This window comes from Bidens hawaiensis, unplaced genomic scaffold (genome assembly GCF_021521415.1).
Source record: "Bidens hawaiensis isolate Kalapana, Puna unplaced genomic scaffold, B.hawaiensis_p1.1 tig00041263_1, whole genome shotgun sequence".
Taxonomy (NCBI): Eukaryota; Viridiplantae; Streptophyta; class Magnoliopsida; order Asterales; family Asteraceae; genus Bidens; species Bidens hawaiensis.
The window spans coordinates 55,124-73,618 of record NW_027497310.1 but is presented as its reverse complement, the minus strand read 5'-3'; the positions used below and the strand labels follow the sequence as shown (position 1 = coordinate 73,618).

General features: G+C 35.4%; 3 protein-coding genes across 3 annotated transcripts; 2 read left to right on the top strand and 1 right to left on the bottom strand.

Annotated features, from left to right (window-relative positions):
• Positions 1-552: 552 nt before the first annotated feature.
• On the top strand, positions 553-3,502 carry LOC143592815 (polyadenylate-binding protein-interacting protein 5-like). Its single transcript, XM_077072633.1, has 3 exons — positions 553-652; positions 1,938-2,337; positions 3,133-3,502. The coding sequence occupies exons 2-3, from the start codon at positions 1,957-1,959 to the stop codon at positions 3,286-3,288; spliced, it is 537 nt and encodes a 178-aa protein (XP_076928748.1). The 5' UTR covers positions 553-652; positions 1,938-1,956; the 3' UTR covers positions 3,289-3,502.
• A 3,862-nt stretch (positions 3,503-7,364) lies between these two features.
• LOC143592810 (protein FORGETTER 1-like) lies at positions 7,365-16,661 on the top strand. Its single transcript, XM_077072629.1, has 31 exons — positions 7,365-7,439; positions 8,202-8,267; positions 8,333-8,506; positions 8,585-8,715; positions 8,807-8,883; positions 8,973-9,154; positions 9,841-9,918; positions 10,803-10,935; positions 11,069-11,129; positions 11,203-11,284; positions 11,385-11,513; positions 11,609-11,752; positions 11,824-11,926; positions 12,014-12,187; positions 12,278-12,365; positions 12,447-12,540; positions 12,628-12,725; positions 12,814-12,949; positions 13,030-13,136; positions 13,239-13,334; positions 14,501-14,588; positions 14,685-14,799; positions 14,881-14,992; positions 15,064-15,187; positions 15,278-15,355; positions 15,424-15,542; positions 15,630-15,680; positions 15,760-15,862; positions 15,956-16,084; positions 16,183-16,291; positions 16,378-16,661. The coding sequence occupies exons 1-31, from the start codon at positions 7,365-7,367 to the stop codon at positions 16,407-16,409; spliced, it is 3,288 nt and encodes a 1,095-aa protein (XP_076928744.1). The 3' UTR covers positions 16,410-16,661.
• A 603-nt stretch (positions 16,662-17,264) lies between these two features.
• Positions 17,265-18,204, bottom strand: LOC143592814 (uncharacterized). The gene is made up of 2 exons (XM_077072632.1): positions 17,999-18,204; positions 17,265-17,572 (listed from the first exon to the last, which is right to left on the bottom strand). Exons 1-2 carry the CDS (start codon positions 18,197-18,199, stop codon positions 17,387-17,389), a joined length of 387 nt encoding a protein of 128 aa, XP_076928747.1. The 5' UTR covers positions 18,200-18,204; the 3' UTR covers positions 17,265-17,386.
• Positions 18,205-18,495: the final 291 nt, after the last annotated feature.

Here is an 18,495-nt window from a genome sequence, read left to right as displayed (position 1 = left end):
TATGGTTTGTTATATTTCATAAATGCGATCAAACGTCCTAAAACATCATTTTGAAATTTGAAAGAAAAAAAACTTAACGGCGTTAAGTTTTCCTTAACAGAGGTTCAATGAAAACAATTACTCTGAAAGATGGGGCCAATGACAATTATTTTATAAGGTGAAATTATTATCGATTAACTACAAAAAGGTGTAATTATTAATATACCCAATTTACCTTTTAATTAATTAGTTCATTTATAAGTAAATTTTAAGGTCTTTTTTTACGTGAATGAATAGTATCACTAGTTATAACCCAATCTGAATTTTTAACAGGTTTAACAAATGCATTTATGTTACGATACTTGTAAGCTACAAAGCCATATATCGCCACGTCGTCACAACAAACCAAGCATGTGATATTACATGTTTGTTTTTTGGCATTCTCTTTTAAGTGCTTTCGTAACAAACCGAACCAATAGCTTTGGGTTGAAATAAGCCACGTCAAAACCGCACTCTGACCTCCCTTCCCGATTATTATTCTCTTCTCCCCAATTTCAATTCATTTATAGAGAGTTGATCTTGTTCATCGCTTGCAAAAGTTTAGGGCTTCTGGAGGTTTGATCGGTCAATTGCTTGTCGTCACTTCATCATCAATCAATCAATCAATCATCATGTACGATGCTTCTGGAATATTAATTGAATCTCTCTTATATCGTTCGTTATTATTATCTTGACCTAGTTTCTCCCCGTTTGATTGTTTTTGGTTCGTTTTGCGTTGAGATTATCCAATATAGGTGTAATATTATTGAAATTGTGATCGTTTATTACGAATTTGAATTTGAAATTTGTGCGTTTTGTGTATATCTGTATTAGGAATTGGAATCATATATATGTTTGATGCTCTGTAGTGTTTGTAGTGCCTAAGAGATTAATGAATTTGTGTGTCTATTTGCTGCTATGCGTATTTGTTACACATTTGCGTATCATTGTTTCTAATTGGAAGGTAATTGTAGCATGTGACCTGTTGAAATACTTCCTCGTTAACTTTGACTGTCGTGTTTGGCCTTCTAGACTTCTTGCAAGTAATTCATATTGCAAGAAGCTACACATGTAATGAAATGCTGATGAACTGTTTTTTTAAGTTATTTGTTAATAAAGGTTATTATTAATCAAGTAGTTATATGTGAAAGTATCTAAATAGGTAGTGTTATGTGGATTTTCAATAAGCCTGTAAGCGAACCAAACGTTCAGCAAACTGTTTGGCGGGAAGTCCGTTTGTGTTTGTTGATTAACGAAAGGGCATGAATACGTGCCCGCTCGTGAACGTTTATTTATGTTTCTTTATTTATGTGCGTTTATGTGTGTTCATTTATGCTCACTTAAATATCCATTTTAACTTTATTTATTATTTATTAGTAATTGGTAATACTAAGTGAGCCATCAAACAAATCAAATTTTAGAACCAAGCCTCATGTAACTGACTAACGAATGAAGAGGAGCGCTTTCATTTTATTTGTTTCTATGTTCAATCGTTTGCTAATTTTCGCTCATATATGTTTGTTCATTCATGTTCATTTAGAATATTAACGAACACACATAAGTGGATACAATTTGTTCATTTTCTTAACGAACTAGCATGAACAAGAAAACCTGTTTGTTTGCTCATGCTCATTTGTTGTTCAGGCTCGTTTGTTTGTTCATATAAGGTTAAATGAACAAACACGAACAAACCACGTTCGTGTCAGTTTGGTTCGTTTACTGGCCTAGGTAATGGCTTTCTTTAACTCATATATGTTATGAATTAGGAAACGTATTGAATGTTGATGTCAAGACACATTAGAGCTATTTTGTTATATTAATGTGACATCATAGTTGAATTTATATTCTACTAAATTGTTATAACTTATGTTGAATCTGTGTTTCATGACTTCTTTTCTCTTTTTCTTGTACACGGGAAGTCATTTGTGAGCTAAGAGAATGAAGGCAAGATCATCAACATTGAATCCATATGCTACTTCATACATTCCACTTTCTAGAAGAGGACCGACTGATGAAACCAAAAGCTATGATCATGGAATTACTACACTAAATCAGTCACCAAGATATTCTGAGAATCATGATGCTGTGACCGAGAGTCCTGAAAGCTTGAAACTTAAGAACCATTCTGGTTTTGGTTCTTATGGTTCCTCGTCACATACTGCAGAGTTAGCTGGAAAACAGGCTGATATTGATCATGACATGAATCTGGCATATCTTCAGATGGTTTTTCCTGGTGTTTCTGAAGAGTCTCTTTCTAGTGTGTACACTGCTTGCAGAGGTGATATAGAAGCTGCTGTTGAAATGCTGAGTCAGCTTGAGGTAAGAGCTAATGTTTCTGACCATGCACACTCTCACACAGTCACACTGTTCGGTTTTGTGCTTTAACCGAACTGAACACCGAAAATTCTGTTTCTGCTTTTATTTTAAAAAACCGTTCTGTTTTGATTTTTTTCAGTTTTTACAATGGGTTCGGTTTTGGTTTTTATCGTTTGGGCTCGAAAAGTTTGGGCCATAAAAACTTTGCCCAAAATAATGAATTTGGACTTAATTTTTTTTTGTTTTGCTAATTAGTAATAACTGATTATTAGACATTTGGACTTCACATTTTTAAGCTACCCAATTTATTAGTTTCTTTATTTTACTTTCTTGGTGACGGTCCAGTTTGGTTTTTGTTATAGCAAAACAGAACCAAAATTGTGTTCTTCTTTAAATCATAAAAGCCTAACCGTCGTTTTTTGTTGGGTTTGGTATGGTTTCAGTTTTACCATTGGGCCTAAGGTTTTTTTGTGAATCATAAATTAATTTTTACTAGACATCTGGACTTAAATAATTTGGGCCACATCTTTTATTAATTTGTTGTAAATGACTTAAAATAGATTTTTTCGGTTATGGTTTGTTGTTTCAGTTTGGTTTTTGGTTATAGCAAACCAAACCGAAAAGTACGTTTGAAAAAAATTCATTAAAAACCGAACTGTAGGTTTTTTATTGGGCTGCATTATTTCAGTTTGGGCATGTTAGTTATACCGGTTACGGTTCGGTTATTTTGGTTTCATGCACACCCCTACATGCTGTATTCTTGTCCTATTTGTCAACGAATTAACTGTAATTGTGCAGCTGCATAGCGATGACTTTACAGAGAATCTTCCAGATTCTTTGGACATTGGTGATGTGTCAGAAGCTGGATCATCTAGTGAGGGTGGATCTCAAAAACTGAAGAAGGTGGTGGTTGCTGAAGGCAGTTGGTGGAACCACTCACCCTCGCCCAAGTAAAAACCTGCAAATGCTTTGTTTTCTATGGCCTTTAAGCGTTTCTGTGTATATTTTGGGATGGCTCTCGGTTATACAAGTAGAGAAACATATAGAGTTGTTTTGATTGTTTGTATAGATTGGGAGACTGATGCTTGTGTTGGAAATTGGTAAGAAAATTCTCGGTTTGTAAGTAACCCATGTCGATTTCATTCCAATTGAAGTCGGGTTGGTTAGGTGATAAATAGACCTCTTTAACAAGTCTATTTACGCGTTACTGGATCTTAACAATCGATAGATTCCCATATTTGGTTGTTTTGATAGGAGGATGTGCTTGTTTTGATGAAACTGTCCCATCACTTCAAGTTTTTGCAACATAAAATTTCATGCGATTCATTTTTTTTATTTGTGTGTGAAACAAAATCTTTGACCGGAATGCACACACAAGTAATGAATGAAGTATGCGAGTTCAATCTAAGATATGTTATCCTAGGTTTGTGTACTGATCGTCGCTTTGAATGTATCAGTTATCGATACCTATGTGATATGGTAGTATTTGTTTTATTCTGTGTACAACAAATCTTTGACCAAAATGCACAAACAAGTACACAGTTCAACTAAGATATTATGTCATACTAGGTATATGGTAGTTTCCTATTCATTGGTGTGATCAGGTGAGGCTATGTGAGTATATGAGAAGTGTCTTGTCTTCTCTGTTTATACTAATGCAATGTCGAAACTAAAACCTTTTAGTTAGAGAGTTTGGAATTTATTTTTTCCTTTTGATGAAAAGTTGATTCAAGAGCTGGCAGACTCTTACATGGACCAATTTGATGGAGGTAAACAGGGTTACATGGACCAATTTGATGGAGGTAAACAGGGCCGAAAGGTCCTAGACTTAAAACAGGCGTAAGTTGAACTACGAGTGGAATTACGAGGCCTATAAGCTATCAACAGAAGGTCTCGACAGCCGGACCTCATGGCAAACTTCATAGGCGTTTTGGCCCAGTTGTCAGCCCAAAATCCATCATCTAAGCCTTTGATTTCATCCCATATGACGTTTATGCTCATGATACACAACATTCAAAACATTCCATAAATAAGTTGACGCGTTTTCTAGTTGTCACAAAATAATTGAGGCTATAATTTACCATTTTTATATATAATTTCCTATTCTCGTTTTGTAATTTCAAATTTTTGGCATACTTACCAAAATTAGAAATCCTATATAAATGGGCCTCTTGTAGTGCTTTTTATTCACTTAGACGTTTCTTTTTAAGAAATCGTTCTCTACTCGTTTCATCGTTTCCGCTTTGCATCACTCTTACATTCACATGTATATGTTAAGGGTATTTTATTAAGTACTCCATGCAAACTTTCTTCCATATACTAGTCTAGTAATCATTAATCTCTTTATGCAAAACGGATAAACAGTAATATAATTTTTTAAATATTTCATTGGTATAAAAGATACTATGAAACTAAACAGTTGTTTTAAGTTTTTGGTTTTCTTTGCCTTAATATTTAAGGGCATTTCCACATGATAATAAAAATGTTTCTTAATTAAAGAAAAACAGAACAAGTCAAATAAATTAATAAATAAACACTTATAAACAAAGGGCACTCAAGTTATGCAAGGGGTTTTCATACCCATAGGTGAGTTTTCACTAAGAGTAGAATGGTGATGATCAAGTAGGTCAATGACCTATTAGTTATCCAAATTGGCTGCTAAAGAAAGTTGCTTTTGATTGGATCACTTCCTTTGGTTCTGGAATTAATAATCTTTTTTCTTGTTTATTGACAGATAAATATTGTTTGAAGAGCGACTTTAGTAAACAACAACGTAGTGTCGGTAATACCGATAAACTCTATGTAAATGGTTTGTTTGATTTGAAGAAACTTTCTATATTGGGTTATTTGATGGGATGTATTAGTTTTAAACTTTTAATCAAACTTTTTGTCATGGTGTTAATTGTACGTGACTAAAATTGTCTTAAGATTTAACTTTTCTGAATTTATTATGTAACACCAAAAATATGCACTCGTCTCATACACGTCTTTGACTCAAATGCACAAAAGTTAAGCAAGTTCAATAAGATCATCACAACTTCACAAGTGTAGACACGAAGTATCTAATTCATGTTGCAAATTTGATGCTATAAGGATACCTACTGAGATCACTATCTCCAAATATACTAGTTTTGTATGCATTGGTGGGTCCGAATTAAGCAACCTGCGTATATAAAAAGCGTGTTATCTTCTCCACATATACTTATGAATTTAGCTGTATCATGTAAAGACATCATTTACGCTCATTCTAACTTACGTTTTGATTTGTCACAAACACATAATTGTGATATTTGGTTTAGTTTCTTATTAGACTTGTTCAACTTTGTCTCGCGGACTCTACAAACTTTATGTATTTTACTCTACAACTACTAAAAATAGATTACAAAAATAACATTTAATCGTACAGCAAGTTATGTAATAACAAAATTAACATAACTAATTAAAATATTTCTTAATGTCTTTAACACAACATTTTTTCATTGTCTATCAAACTTGAATTCAAAACCTACCAAGGTGTTTTAATTAGGTATGAGCAAATGCGGTATCGGTACCTAACCGGTACCAGCATTGAACATACCGTAATCGGTACAAAAGTTTTGAGTTTCGGGATTGGTACGGTATGGTACCGGTATTTCCCGAAATTTTACCTTCAATACCGGTACCGAACCAAATATTTCGATACCGGTACCAAGAATTTGTAAATTTTGGGATTAGTTCGGTACCGGTACCGGGCTCATCCCTAGTTTTAATAGAACATATTAAGGGACTATTGATTTAAAAATTCTGATATGTACGTATATGATGGTAAATTCCTAACTGTAGCAATAACTTTTTACAAAACTAATTGTTAGTATTAAAAAAAGTAGATTCAGAGCCTCTTAATCATTCAGACCTCTTACCGGTTCAACACTTAGGGTCTGTTTAGTATGGGGTAATGGAATGGACGAATGAATGAAATTGACAAGGGAATGGAATGAACAAATGAATGGAATTGATCATTACCATTCCATTGCCTTGTTTGGTTACCATCTAGAAAACTAAAAATGAAAAATGTTGTTAGTCAGGAAAAAAAAAACAGAGGGAATAAAATATAATTGGAGGTAAGCGGTGATGATGGCGGTAGTGGTGGTGGGCGGCGGTGGCGAGAGTGGGAGGCGATTGGTGATGGTGGTTGACGGTGGTCAGTGACGGTAGTTGGCTGTGGTAGGTGGTTGGCGGTAACGGTAGGCACGGTGGTGGGTATTAGCGGTGGTGGTAGTGGGACGTGGTGGGTAGGTTGAGGTGATGGTGGGTGGAGGTGGTGGTTGTGGATGGTTAATGTGGTGGCGGTAGTCGACGGCAACGCCGGTGGTCGGAGGCGACGACGGTGGTCGGCGGCGGCGAGGGTGGTGGTGGTGGTGGTGGTGTGAGGCGATGGTGGAAGTGGCGTTGGTGGTGATGGTGATCGATGGTAATAGTGGGAGGGTGGTGGAGATAGTAGGATAAAAGAGGGGATGGAATGGAAAAAAGAATAAGTGGGATGGATGGAATGAATTTGAGGTGTTATAGAGGGAATGAAATGGACAAGATAATGGGTAATTCCATTCCTTTAGCCAACCAAACACATTTTTCTTGGCCCATTCCATTTCACCTCCCATTTCTGCATACCAAACGCTACCTTAATGGTTCAGTAATTGACAAATAGCCCCGAGTAGTATAACATTGCGGGTTCATTTCCTTTTAGAGTTTGGAGTTTGTTAATAACAATTTTTGTTTGTAGTGTTTATTATAATTTTTTAGGCTTTATTTATAACGTGTACAAAACCGTATGGAAACTTCTCAAACCCCTGTGAGAAAATACATACATACATATATAAATTTGGGCGCATTAACAAGGCAGAGTGGCGCCAATTTGATGACACACAAATCCCGCCCAGCCTGTCCGCCCTTCCGATTTCTCCTCATTTCCCAAATCAACGCCACTATTCCACTAACCATTTATCTCTCACGTACATCAGAAACCCTATAGCCACCACCACCACCACCACCAAATGGACCATAATCATACACATACACTACACAAACAAGAAGAAGATCATCCACCGCCTCCTGAGGAAGTCAACGAGGTACACCTTTAGGTTTCTGGTTTATTCATTTTGTGTGGTTTTATCAGCTAGGGTTTGTTAATTTTTGAAAATGATAGTTTGTTGTTAATAATAATCATTCCCCAATCATCGGTTTTATTATGATAATACTAGCGAAGCACAAGTTAGAGTTGCTGTTAGTCAAGGCAATACTTTTTATAAAACAAGTCATTAACGAAATGAGCTGAATAAAACATAAACAATAAAATTATAAAGTTTAAATGTTAGGCTTGTTATTACAAACAAAATATTATTATAAAATTATAAAGCAAACTTTTAACTAACGAAGATAAACAAACAAACGCAAATAAACATAACTGAACACATTAACGAATGTTCACAAGCACACCCGCTGTTCATTTTCGTTCATTTATTAAACAAACGAACTTCCCGCTAAACGGTTCACAAACTGTTCGTTGAACTTTCGGTTTGGTTACAGCTCTGGATGAGATAGGTTTCGTACCGAATACTGTACCAGTTTTTTTTTCCTGGTTATGTACCGATCAGTACTGGTATCATTGAAAGTACTGAAAACAAATAATACTGATACTAAAAACATGAAAAAACGAATACCGGTACCGATACCGATTCTGTTTTGGTCTGGACCAGTATGGGACAGGTATTCGGTTAAAAATGCTCATCCACCACAGGCTACTATTATCCTTACTTAGGATTTTAATTTTTGAAAATAGTTTTTGATTTTCATTATATTGTTGTTTCACTTGGTGAGTTAAATTGTTCCAGGTAGCAATTGAAGTGGAACGGGAGGAAGATGGTGGAGGTGTTGTGGGAGAAACATTTACTGACTATGTGAGTTATTAAACATTAACCTGAAATTATTATTTGGCTTATGTTAATTCTCTATTGGAATGCAGCGTCCACTGAAGATGTCGATTGGTCCACCGCATCCAGATCCTATTGTGGAAACCTCTTCTTTATCTGCAGTGCAGCCGCCTGAACCGACATATGATCTTAAAACAAAGGATTATTTTGAAACTTCAAATATATTATCATGCTTGCAGATTGAGACGCTAGTTTATGCCTGCCAGGTTGCTTTCTTAATCTAAGTTTCAACTTGTAATCATTTTTTGAGTTTGTGCTTGTGTTATAATCTGTTTTCTTCACAGAGGCATCTTCATCATCTTGATAATGGCACAAGGGCAGGGTTTTTTATCGGTGACGGAGCCGGTGTTGGTAAAGGGCGTTCAGTAGCAGCCCTTATCTGGGAAAATTGGCAGCATGGGAGGAGAAAAGCGTTGTAAGCTATTTGTTGATGCTTGCATGTGTTTGATATTGATACGTTTATGCTCTGTTTGTCATGTTGGTAATGTTAATTGTGATGATTTCAGGTGGATTTCGGTTGGTTCAGACTTGAAATTTGATGCAAGAAGAGATTTGGATGATGTTGGAGCAACATGTATTGAAGGTATTAATGTGAACTTGTAGGTTTTGATTATTCTTTGTATAAAAGCTTATCTTTACTTAAGGATGTGTTATTTGTTTTGTTTTTTGCAGTGCATGCTTTGAACAAACTCAAATATTCTAAGCTTGATTCTAAGACAGTTGGGATTTATGAAGGTGTTATTTTTTTGACTTATAGTAGTCTTATAGCTTCTTCTGATACGGGTCGCTCTCGGTTGAAGCAGCTTGTGCAGTGGTGTGGATTAAAATTTGATGGACTGATTGTATTTGATGAGGTACGCGATATTTTTTTTCTTTTACAGGTGAACACTATTAGACAACTGGTTATATCTTGTGATATAGTTACTGTTACATGAGGGGGTGCTTATATAAGCACAATGCTATATGAAAAATTGTGCTTATATAAGCACCCCCATATGTAACTCTGATTACAACACTAATATTACTAATGGTCTAATAAACACTTTATATTTGAGTTAGTAGGGCTGTTTGTGTGAGTAGTTGATAACTAATTTAACTTGCTTAAGGATGTATAATCCAGTAGTCATTCAATGGAAATTTGGAATTGCGCACGTTTAGCAAGTTGTCTGTCTGCTTTGAGGGATTTAACATTAAAACCTGATTGCTGGTCAACTAACAAAACGGTTTTCTGGTTATTTTTTGGATCAATAAACAGCAAAATCTTCTAATATCTAGGCTCATTGCTAAAAATCTTCTAATATGTAGGTTCATTGCTAAAAATCTATTTGATATAATCTATTCTTATATTTTAAGAATGAAAATTGTGGTTATACACGGTTTTTTATATATGATAAAAGCAGTTTGATTGTTCATTCGGTAACATAACTGGAATTTGAAAGAGATTTTCTTACCAACAAAGGAGAAAAAATGAGGAAAATGTGTAATGCTTGAGTGCTTTTCGATAAATCTTACATTCTTGAGATCATTTGCTTGATTGCAGTGCCACAAGGCAAAAAATCTGGTACCTGAAACTGGAGGAAGACCAACGCAAACGGGTGCAGCTGTTGTTGAACTTCAGGTTTGTTTTCACACTAAATCATTAAATAACCTGTTTATGTTCATAGAAGATATTGAAAGTGTTGTTTGTTATTATTGTTAACTAATTTTTGTGTTGTCTAGACTCCAGGGGGGTTATTATGGCACCCTCTAGTAATGGAAAAGATTAATGAATTGTATGCTAAAGAGAAGGTGTAAGTAGATATTCCAAGTACCATAGAAAAAATAAACAATTTTTAGTGGATTTTGTCTTTTAATGCTATTTAATTTCCAACGGAATTAGGTATATATTTTTGATACCTTAGTCAAGTAACAAGTTAGCTCTCTGGTTTTAGACTCAGGCATAAAATGAAAAAAAAATGTATTTATTTGAAGATATCAAGCGAAATACATGACATGGTTAAACTCCAATCTGTATTACCTTGATGTTGAATGTACTGATGTATTTACTAAATATGCATGCAATGGAATGATAACTTTGTTTTCAATCTCATAATGGTTGACACTCAATGGAAACAAATTGCTGCAAAATTCAGTTCTACAAATGAAAAAAAGAAGAGTAACATCACATGTGCTAGAAAAGGACAAGTTTTAAGGCATATCGCAGGTTCACTGCAAATGCTATTAACACGTAAGGTTGTGTCTCACTAAGATATCACAATTATACTTTGTTAATATTCAATATCAAGTTAAATTTGCATAATTGATCCCTAAGCAATAGAATACAAAAGTAGCACTGCATTTATATTTTCACATCATGTAGTGACATTGTTCTTTAAATGTTCCAAGAAGCCCCATTTCTGCTCACTTTGGCTTTTTTTAGCTTTATTTGTTGCACATTACCTCTTGAACTAATATTTTTACATAATTTAGTGATATAATTTTCTTTTGTCTCAATTTTAACAGGAACAACTTCCTGAAGCACGTGCTGTTTATTGTTCTGCTACTGGTGCATCAGAACCTAGAAATCTAGGTTATATGGTCCGGCTTGGTCTATGGGGAGTTGGAACTTCTTTTGAGAATTTTCGTGATTTTTTAGGTACAAATGTCATTTAATATGATCAAATACTTGTCTGATAGTTGGCTAAATGCTGATTTTTAAAATTGTGCTTGTTCATGATAAAGCTTCATATTAAACTTGCATCTTTTCTTCCATCTAAATCTCCATGCAGTTGCTTTGGAAAAAGGAGGAGTAGGGGCACTTGAACTTGTTGCAATGGAAATGAAAGCAAGGTTAGTAGTTATCATACACCATAAATATCTTTTGTAAACGATTACTTACCAATTAGGTTATTTTACCTTTCAGAGGGATGTACTTATGTCGCACTCTCAGTTATAAAGGATCCGAATTTGAAGTTGTTGAGGTCCCACTGGAGGCTAAAATGACGGTATCACATAGTGATTTTATTATTATTATTATTATTACTACTTTGCATGTATTTGCTAGCACTAAGTGCTAACTTTCTTGTAATATTTGATGATATGCAGGAGATATACTCAAAATCTGCTGAATTTTGGACTGAACTGAGGACTGAATTGCTATCTGCAAGTGAACTTACTAGTCTTGACAAGCGCAGTCTTAGTCAACTGTGGAGGCTATACTGGGGGAGCCATCAGGTTTGCCACTTGGCAGTTCAAACTTGTTTCGTATTTGTACCAGAATGTTTCCTTGGTAGTTCTTTAATTGGTTTATATGTTGTGTTATATTGTAGCGTTTCTTTAGGTATCTATGCATGTCAGCAAAGGTGCCTGCTGTTGTAAGCCTTTCTAAGCAGGCATTAATGGAGAATAAGTGTGTGGTCATTGGTCTTCAGACTACCGGGGAGGCACGAACAGAGGATGCAATATCAAAATATGTGAGTTTTGCTTTATACTTTATACTATTATTTTGCATGTTAAATGAATAATGCACATTTTATTATTAAAGGGGACTGAGCTTGATGATTTCATATCTGGACCACGTGAGCTGTTACTTAAGTTTGTTGAAGAAAACTATCCTCTGCCTGAAAAAATTGCATCTCCTCCACCAGGTGTTAATCTGCTTTTTGTCATGTGGCATATTTGTAATTTTATTTTTTTAAGTTTTACTAATGGGATTTGCATTATATCACCTGTAGTAGAAGATAACGTTAAGGAAGTTAAGCGTAAGAGGCACTCAGCAAATTCTGATGCTTCAATTAAAGGTAGGCTTAGAAAAGCTGCAAAACGGGAATCTGCAAGTGAAGATGACAGCAGTGACGAGTCAGATTGGGAAATTCCAAGTAATGATGAGATTGATGAAGATTCAGATAGTAAGATTATAATCATTTGATGCATTATTTGGAATAAGATTCTTTTAACTAATAACTAATGATATTTTTAATTGATGTTCAACCGAGTAGATGATTCTGGCTATGAACAGGAATCTGATGCCGAGTCTGCGGACCACCACCAGACAAGACATCCATTTGTAGCCGAATTACAAAAAATGTATGGTAATATAAGCGTACGATTTGCTGTAAATTGTCACCTTGAATGTTTTAACATATCTTATGTGTTGGAATATGTTAGATATGAATCAGCCTTGGAGCGTAAGTCAAGGCTTTTGGACAAAATCCGTAGTTTTGACCTTCCAAACAATCCACTGGATGAACTAGTTGATCAGGTATTTATTTATCGAGGTTTTGCTATACTTAGTCTTTTTATATATGAATCATGTTATCATGAATATTATTTAATATTTACTTTTCAGCTTGGAGGTCCTGATAATGTTGCAGAAATAACAGGGAGGCAAGGTATGCTTGTCAGGGCTCCCAATGGTAAAGGAGTCACTTATCAGGCACGAAACACGTGAGTTTATGCTTGATTAATGATTGCTGATAACATAATATGTAACTTTTACATTCAGCAGTTGATGCACTCTTTTATATTCATTTAGAAAGGATGTAAGTATGGAAATGGTCAACATGCATGAAAAGCAACTTTTCATGGGTGGTAAGAAATTGGTTGCCATTATTTCTGAAGCTGGATCAGCAGGCGTTTCTTTACAGGCTGATAGAAGAGCACTAAATCAGGTAAATAACTAAATACACACAAAGGGCCTACAGTAATTAATATCAATACCAACTTTCATACTTTTAATGTTTTGTACCAGAAAAGAAGGGTTCATGTAACTTTAGAATTACCTTGGAGTGCTGATCGTGCAATTCAGCAATTTGGGAGGACTCACCGTTCAAATCAAGCTTCTGCACCTCAGTACAGGTACGATATGTCATTCTATTTACTATTTTATAACTTAATAGCATGATATGATAATATTATTGTATCAAGTTTTCATTTAATTGTAAAAATAACACTTCATAGGTTACTGTTCACAAATCTTGGCGGTGAACTAAGATTTGCTTCTGTCGTAGCAAAGCGACTAGCATCACTTGGAGCTTTAACACAGGGTGATCGACGGTGAGTTTTTTTTTTCTTTTTCTTTTTATTTCTATTTTGGTGAATTTCATATATATCCTAATAAATTGTCATATATTGAATTTTTTGTTTATGATTATTTTTTGTTTACCCTGTTTGCGGTGCGCGCATATAATGTATGTATGTGTGGGCCTTTGGGTGGGCAAAAGTGAAATTGCACTAATTTTGACGTTATTTTACTAATTTCGTGAAAATAGCGTTAAAGCGGCGGAAGGTTAATCAGGCATCATGTGGTGGCGTTGATAACCGAAAGACAAGGGTACATGACCAATCGGCTGGGGTCTGATGGTTGAGTGTTATGTGCCTTATGTCCAAGGCTTGATGCAAAACCACTATTGAGCCGGGGGTCTCACTGGAAGCAGCCTCTCTATTCCTATGGAGTAGAGGTAAGGCTGTCTACATCTTACCCTCCTCAGACCCTACCATAGCTTTGCTATTGGTGGGATACACTGAGTACGATGATGATGATGATGACCCTTGCTTAACAAAAAACTCTATTCACATACAACTGTAATTATCGTGGTTCTTTCTTTCAATCGTGAGTTTCTGGAAAAATAGTTTTATCTTCTGACTTTTTATTAAGTTAACATGCACTATTGAAATACCGAAACTTCTTTGTTGATTCTAGTAAATGTGTTTGACAAAGTTAAGAAATATATCTATTTCCAGGTTTGCTATGCAACTCTGAACTCATGTATTTAAACCAAATTAAAAGAACTGAACTTTCTTAATTGTTAACATATATATAAACATTTAAGTCTGTCTTTTAACACTCACGCAAGAAGTTCTGAAATATAACGTGATTCTTTAAACTAATAAATAAAAACTTGTAGTTGAACACTTACGGGTGTAACTGTACTTTCAGAAAAAGATAAATAATAAATTTTAAGATTACAAATGGGTAAATTTGAAAAATTTAAGTTGAGAGAAATGAGGGTTAAATGGTTATATTATGAATTGTTTTTAATGAAATGGGTAAATATGATATTCTAATTAGTTTATAGAGGTGTATATGACATTTTAAGTTTAAGTTGGGTTATATATGATATTTCATCAGGTTTCTATGGGTATATATGAAATTCACCCTTTTTTGGATTATATAACTAAGATTAATATTGAATAATAATTTAATTGTCATTTATTTTCAGGGCTGGACCATCACTTAGCGCGTATAATTATGATAGTTTGTATGGGAAGAGGGCATTGTTTATAATGTATAAGGGAATCCTGGAGAAGGTTCTCAATCTTTTATCCCCCTTTGACTTTTTTCCTGGTCAAACCATTTCAGCTGATGCCCCCCCGGGTTTAACCAGCCATAACTTTGTTTCTCAGGCTTCTTTTCCGGTTGTGCTACCAGACTGTTCATCTGGAAATCCTGATACAATCGAAGATTTTATTGAAAAGGCCAAAACTGCTCTTGCTTCTATTGGCATTATTAAAGTGGCAGGTGGGTTGGTTCTTTACATGTCTCTTAGTTTTAGTTTTATTCCCATAATATTAATATATCTTGTTATATTGATTTGTGCAGGACATAACAAGGATTCTGGGAAGTTATATGGGCGCATAGTTGATTCAGATATGCATGATGTTGCACGTTTTCTTAATCGGCTTTTAGGATTGCCACCAGATATCCAAAACAGGTTATGTCTTTTAATATTCAATTTCTGTTTTATTTTGTGATAATTAATATTATTATTATTATTATTTTCAGGCTATTTGAATTGTTTGTTAGCATTCTTGATCATCTTGTTTCTAAAGCACGGGATGAAGGACATATAGATAATGGGATTTTTGATTTGAAAGGCAACTCTGTTGAGCTACAAGGAACTCCAAAGGTTTTACTTGTTATAATAGTTATTATTATTATTATTATTCACACAATGTAACTAATGTATATGCCATGCTAATTTTCATCTTTTTTGCAGACTGTTTATACAGATCATATGTCTGGAGCGTCCACTGTACTATATACTTTTATCGTGGGTCGTGGTATTACTTGGGAGGTACGGTTTTCATTCACCGAGTTTATTTTTATTTTTTAAATTTTTGTGATATATTTATATTTTATTAGGCTGCATCTGCATTGCTTAATGAGAAACAAGAAGGCGGGCCAGGTTCCTTTGCTAATGGATTCTATGAATCTCAGAGAGAATGGCTTGGGAGACGCCACTTTCTTTTAGCAATCCAAAGGTATCAAACTTGACTATTAGGCATAGAAAATTAACATTTTAATAGTGTTGCACAAATATAATATATGTATCTTCAACTGTCTTTCAGTTCTTCTGGAACATTCAAGATCTACCGTCCTGCTACTGGGGAAACGCTCAGGTATAGAAATTAAGTTTCAGTCCCTCTCTAGATTATATACTTTTTTCTTTAATGGTTTGGCGTATGTTTCACCTTACAGGGAGATGCCTATAATTGAGCTGAAGGCTAAGTACAGCAAGATGACGTCACTAGAAAAGGCGCAAAGAGGATGGAAGGCTGACTATGAAACTTCAACCAAGCTGGTAATATACGATTAATTTAATATTAATGTATTATCCCAACTTGTTTAAATAAATCATGTGACTAGCTTAACCAAGTATCTGCTGACCTGGCAGTGCATGCATGGCCCAAACTGTAAGCTTGGAAGATTCTGTACTGTTGGCAGAAGTTCACAGGAAGTAAATGTACTTGGCGGCTTGATTCTCCCGATTTGGGGGGCTATTCAGAAGGCTCTATCTAAACAGGTATAAAAAGTTTTCTCGTAGTTATAACTGTTAAGTATAGATTATTACTAGTCATTATCATTTAGAGTTGATGTAAATTGTTTTAAAATTGGATATAGGTGCGCCCAAGCTATAAAAGAACACGTGTTGCGCGTGTCGAGACAACGGATAATGAAAAAATTGTTGGACTCCTTGTTCCAAATGCAGAAGTAGGATCTGTTCTAAAAGGTCTCTCTCTCTCTCTCTCTCACACACACACACACACACTTGATGACGTGGCTATGAATATGAACGGTGACTTTTATATATGACAGATCTAGCATGCGCTCAAGACATGGACGAGTAACATGGAATTCAGTTGTTAGGCCTTTTTGTTAATATTAATGATGCCTAATGGTAATTATTTCCCAAACAGGAAAGTGTTTTGCAGTATGCTTGATATTTTGGCCCCATTGTTTTGTGCCCGGTTTCAGTGTTTTTGGTAATTATGCTTACTGAGCGGGGATTGCTATATATAGGCGTCAAATGTGTAAGATCTACCTATATGAATGTTCTATATTATCTGCAAGCAAATTCCTGTGATAGTTTTACTTGTGTTGAAGTTAGTGAACGCTTTACAAATTGCAAGCTTTCCAACTAAAGCACATGCTTGTGTAACTGTGGTCATAAATGTGCGTACAAATTTTAGTAACTTTATGTTTTATCAACGTCCCATCACGACGCATGAATTAATGTGTACCAACGCTCCTGCCGCAACGCGCAGGCCGTTTACTAGTTATGATAAAAAATGTATTCTCATCAAATCTTCCATAACTGCTTTTTATTCCATCATCAACTTTAGACGCCAACAGGCTAAACACTGATCTATGGATTTCTAGTTAAAGTTTCCACTTTCAAAGCAGCAACTTACCTATCATTCATATCTTCCTTCCTCTACAACTCCCTAGGAAATTCTCCCAGCCAAAAATGAAGAGTACATAACTATAAAAAGGTTAAAACATCATTTTATATTTTAGACGGTCAGTTCAAAATTCCAAATGAACCGTTAATCTGCTAAACACAAAATCAAACCGTGAAACAAATATCATAAATCTCAAACCGGTCGACTTGCTTTGCCAGTTTCAACAGTTTATCTACTTTTTCTGAATTCAAAAAGATCCTAAATTTAATTTCTCCAAAGAAAAGGCAAGACAGAAGCAAATTACACAAGGAAAACTTCAATTCATATCATCTTCCAGGTACATCAAAACATTTCATCTTTCTTGTTGCAAATTCATCAATTACAGGGCATTCTGATAAAACTGTATTATCACCAGATCTTCCCTAACTGCTTTTTATTCTATCTTCCACTTTAGGCGCACTAGCAGGTACAGGTTGAACCCTGACGTATGGATTTCTAGTTAGCGTTTCCCCCTTCAAAGCAGCAACATACCTATCATTCGTATCTTCCTTCCTCTCCAACTCCCCGAGAAACTCTCCTAGCCTCTCTTTATTCACTTTTCCCATCAACTGTTTCACATATATATAAATTCATTTGGTTATGCTCTAATCTATGTGCTCATGTCTTAACTAGAAGATGCATCCTCTAAACCCTAAAGTTTGGTTTTAAAAAGCGTGTCTGATGCATAATCCAGCCCTAAAGTTTAAGTTATGCAATTGCTAACATATCTTATAATAAGTGATCCCTACAGTTAAACTGGCCTGCATAAGTCAAGTCATCTAAACCCTAAAGCTTGGTTTTAAAAAGCGCGCCTGACGCATAATCAAGCCCTAAAGTTTAAGCAATGCAATTGCTAACATAATATCTTTCTAATAATAATAACTGAACTGTTAAACTGGCATCTGCTGCATAAGCTATCTAAACCCTAATAAAGTTTACAAGGACACAATCCATATATCAATTGAAATAATAAAAGTAGTAATAGTAATACTAACAAGGGTATCGTTGCGAGCGTGACGGCGGAGTTGGGCCTCGAGGTGATCGTTGCTTGAATTGGTGAGTTGCATGACGTAATAGCCGACCACACAAGGGACCACGGCACACGTCGTCGCAAAACCAAAGAAAAATGGCTTCGAGTCTCGGGTCTTCCTGACTAGCCATCGCCAAGTGGAGCTTTTCTCCCACAGTATCGACATCTGAATCTGATGGTGTTCGTCGGTGGAATTGGAATCGGAATCGATGTATGGGTAATGGTCCGAGAATCAAAACTGGTTGAAATCGGTTTTGTATAGAGGTGGGAAAAAACTGGTGTATTTGACCCACCCAACCTGCGGGTACGAACTACAAACCAGGTTTCGGTTTCTCAAAAAAATCTTTCTTTGAATCGGTTCCACCTTTATCAGTCAAAACCAGATCCGTCCCTGCCAAAACTGTTCAAAACCCGGTTCCTACTCAACCCAGTTCTAGACTTATGTTGACCATACCCCGAACC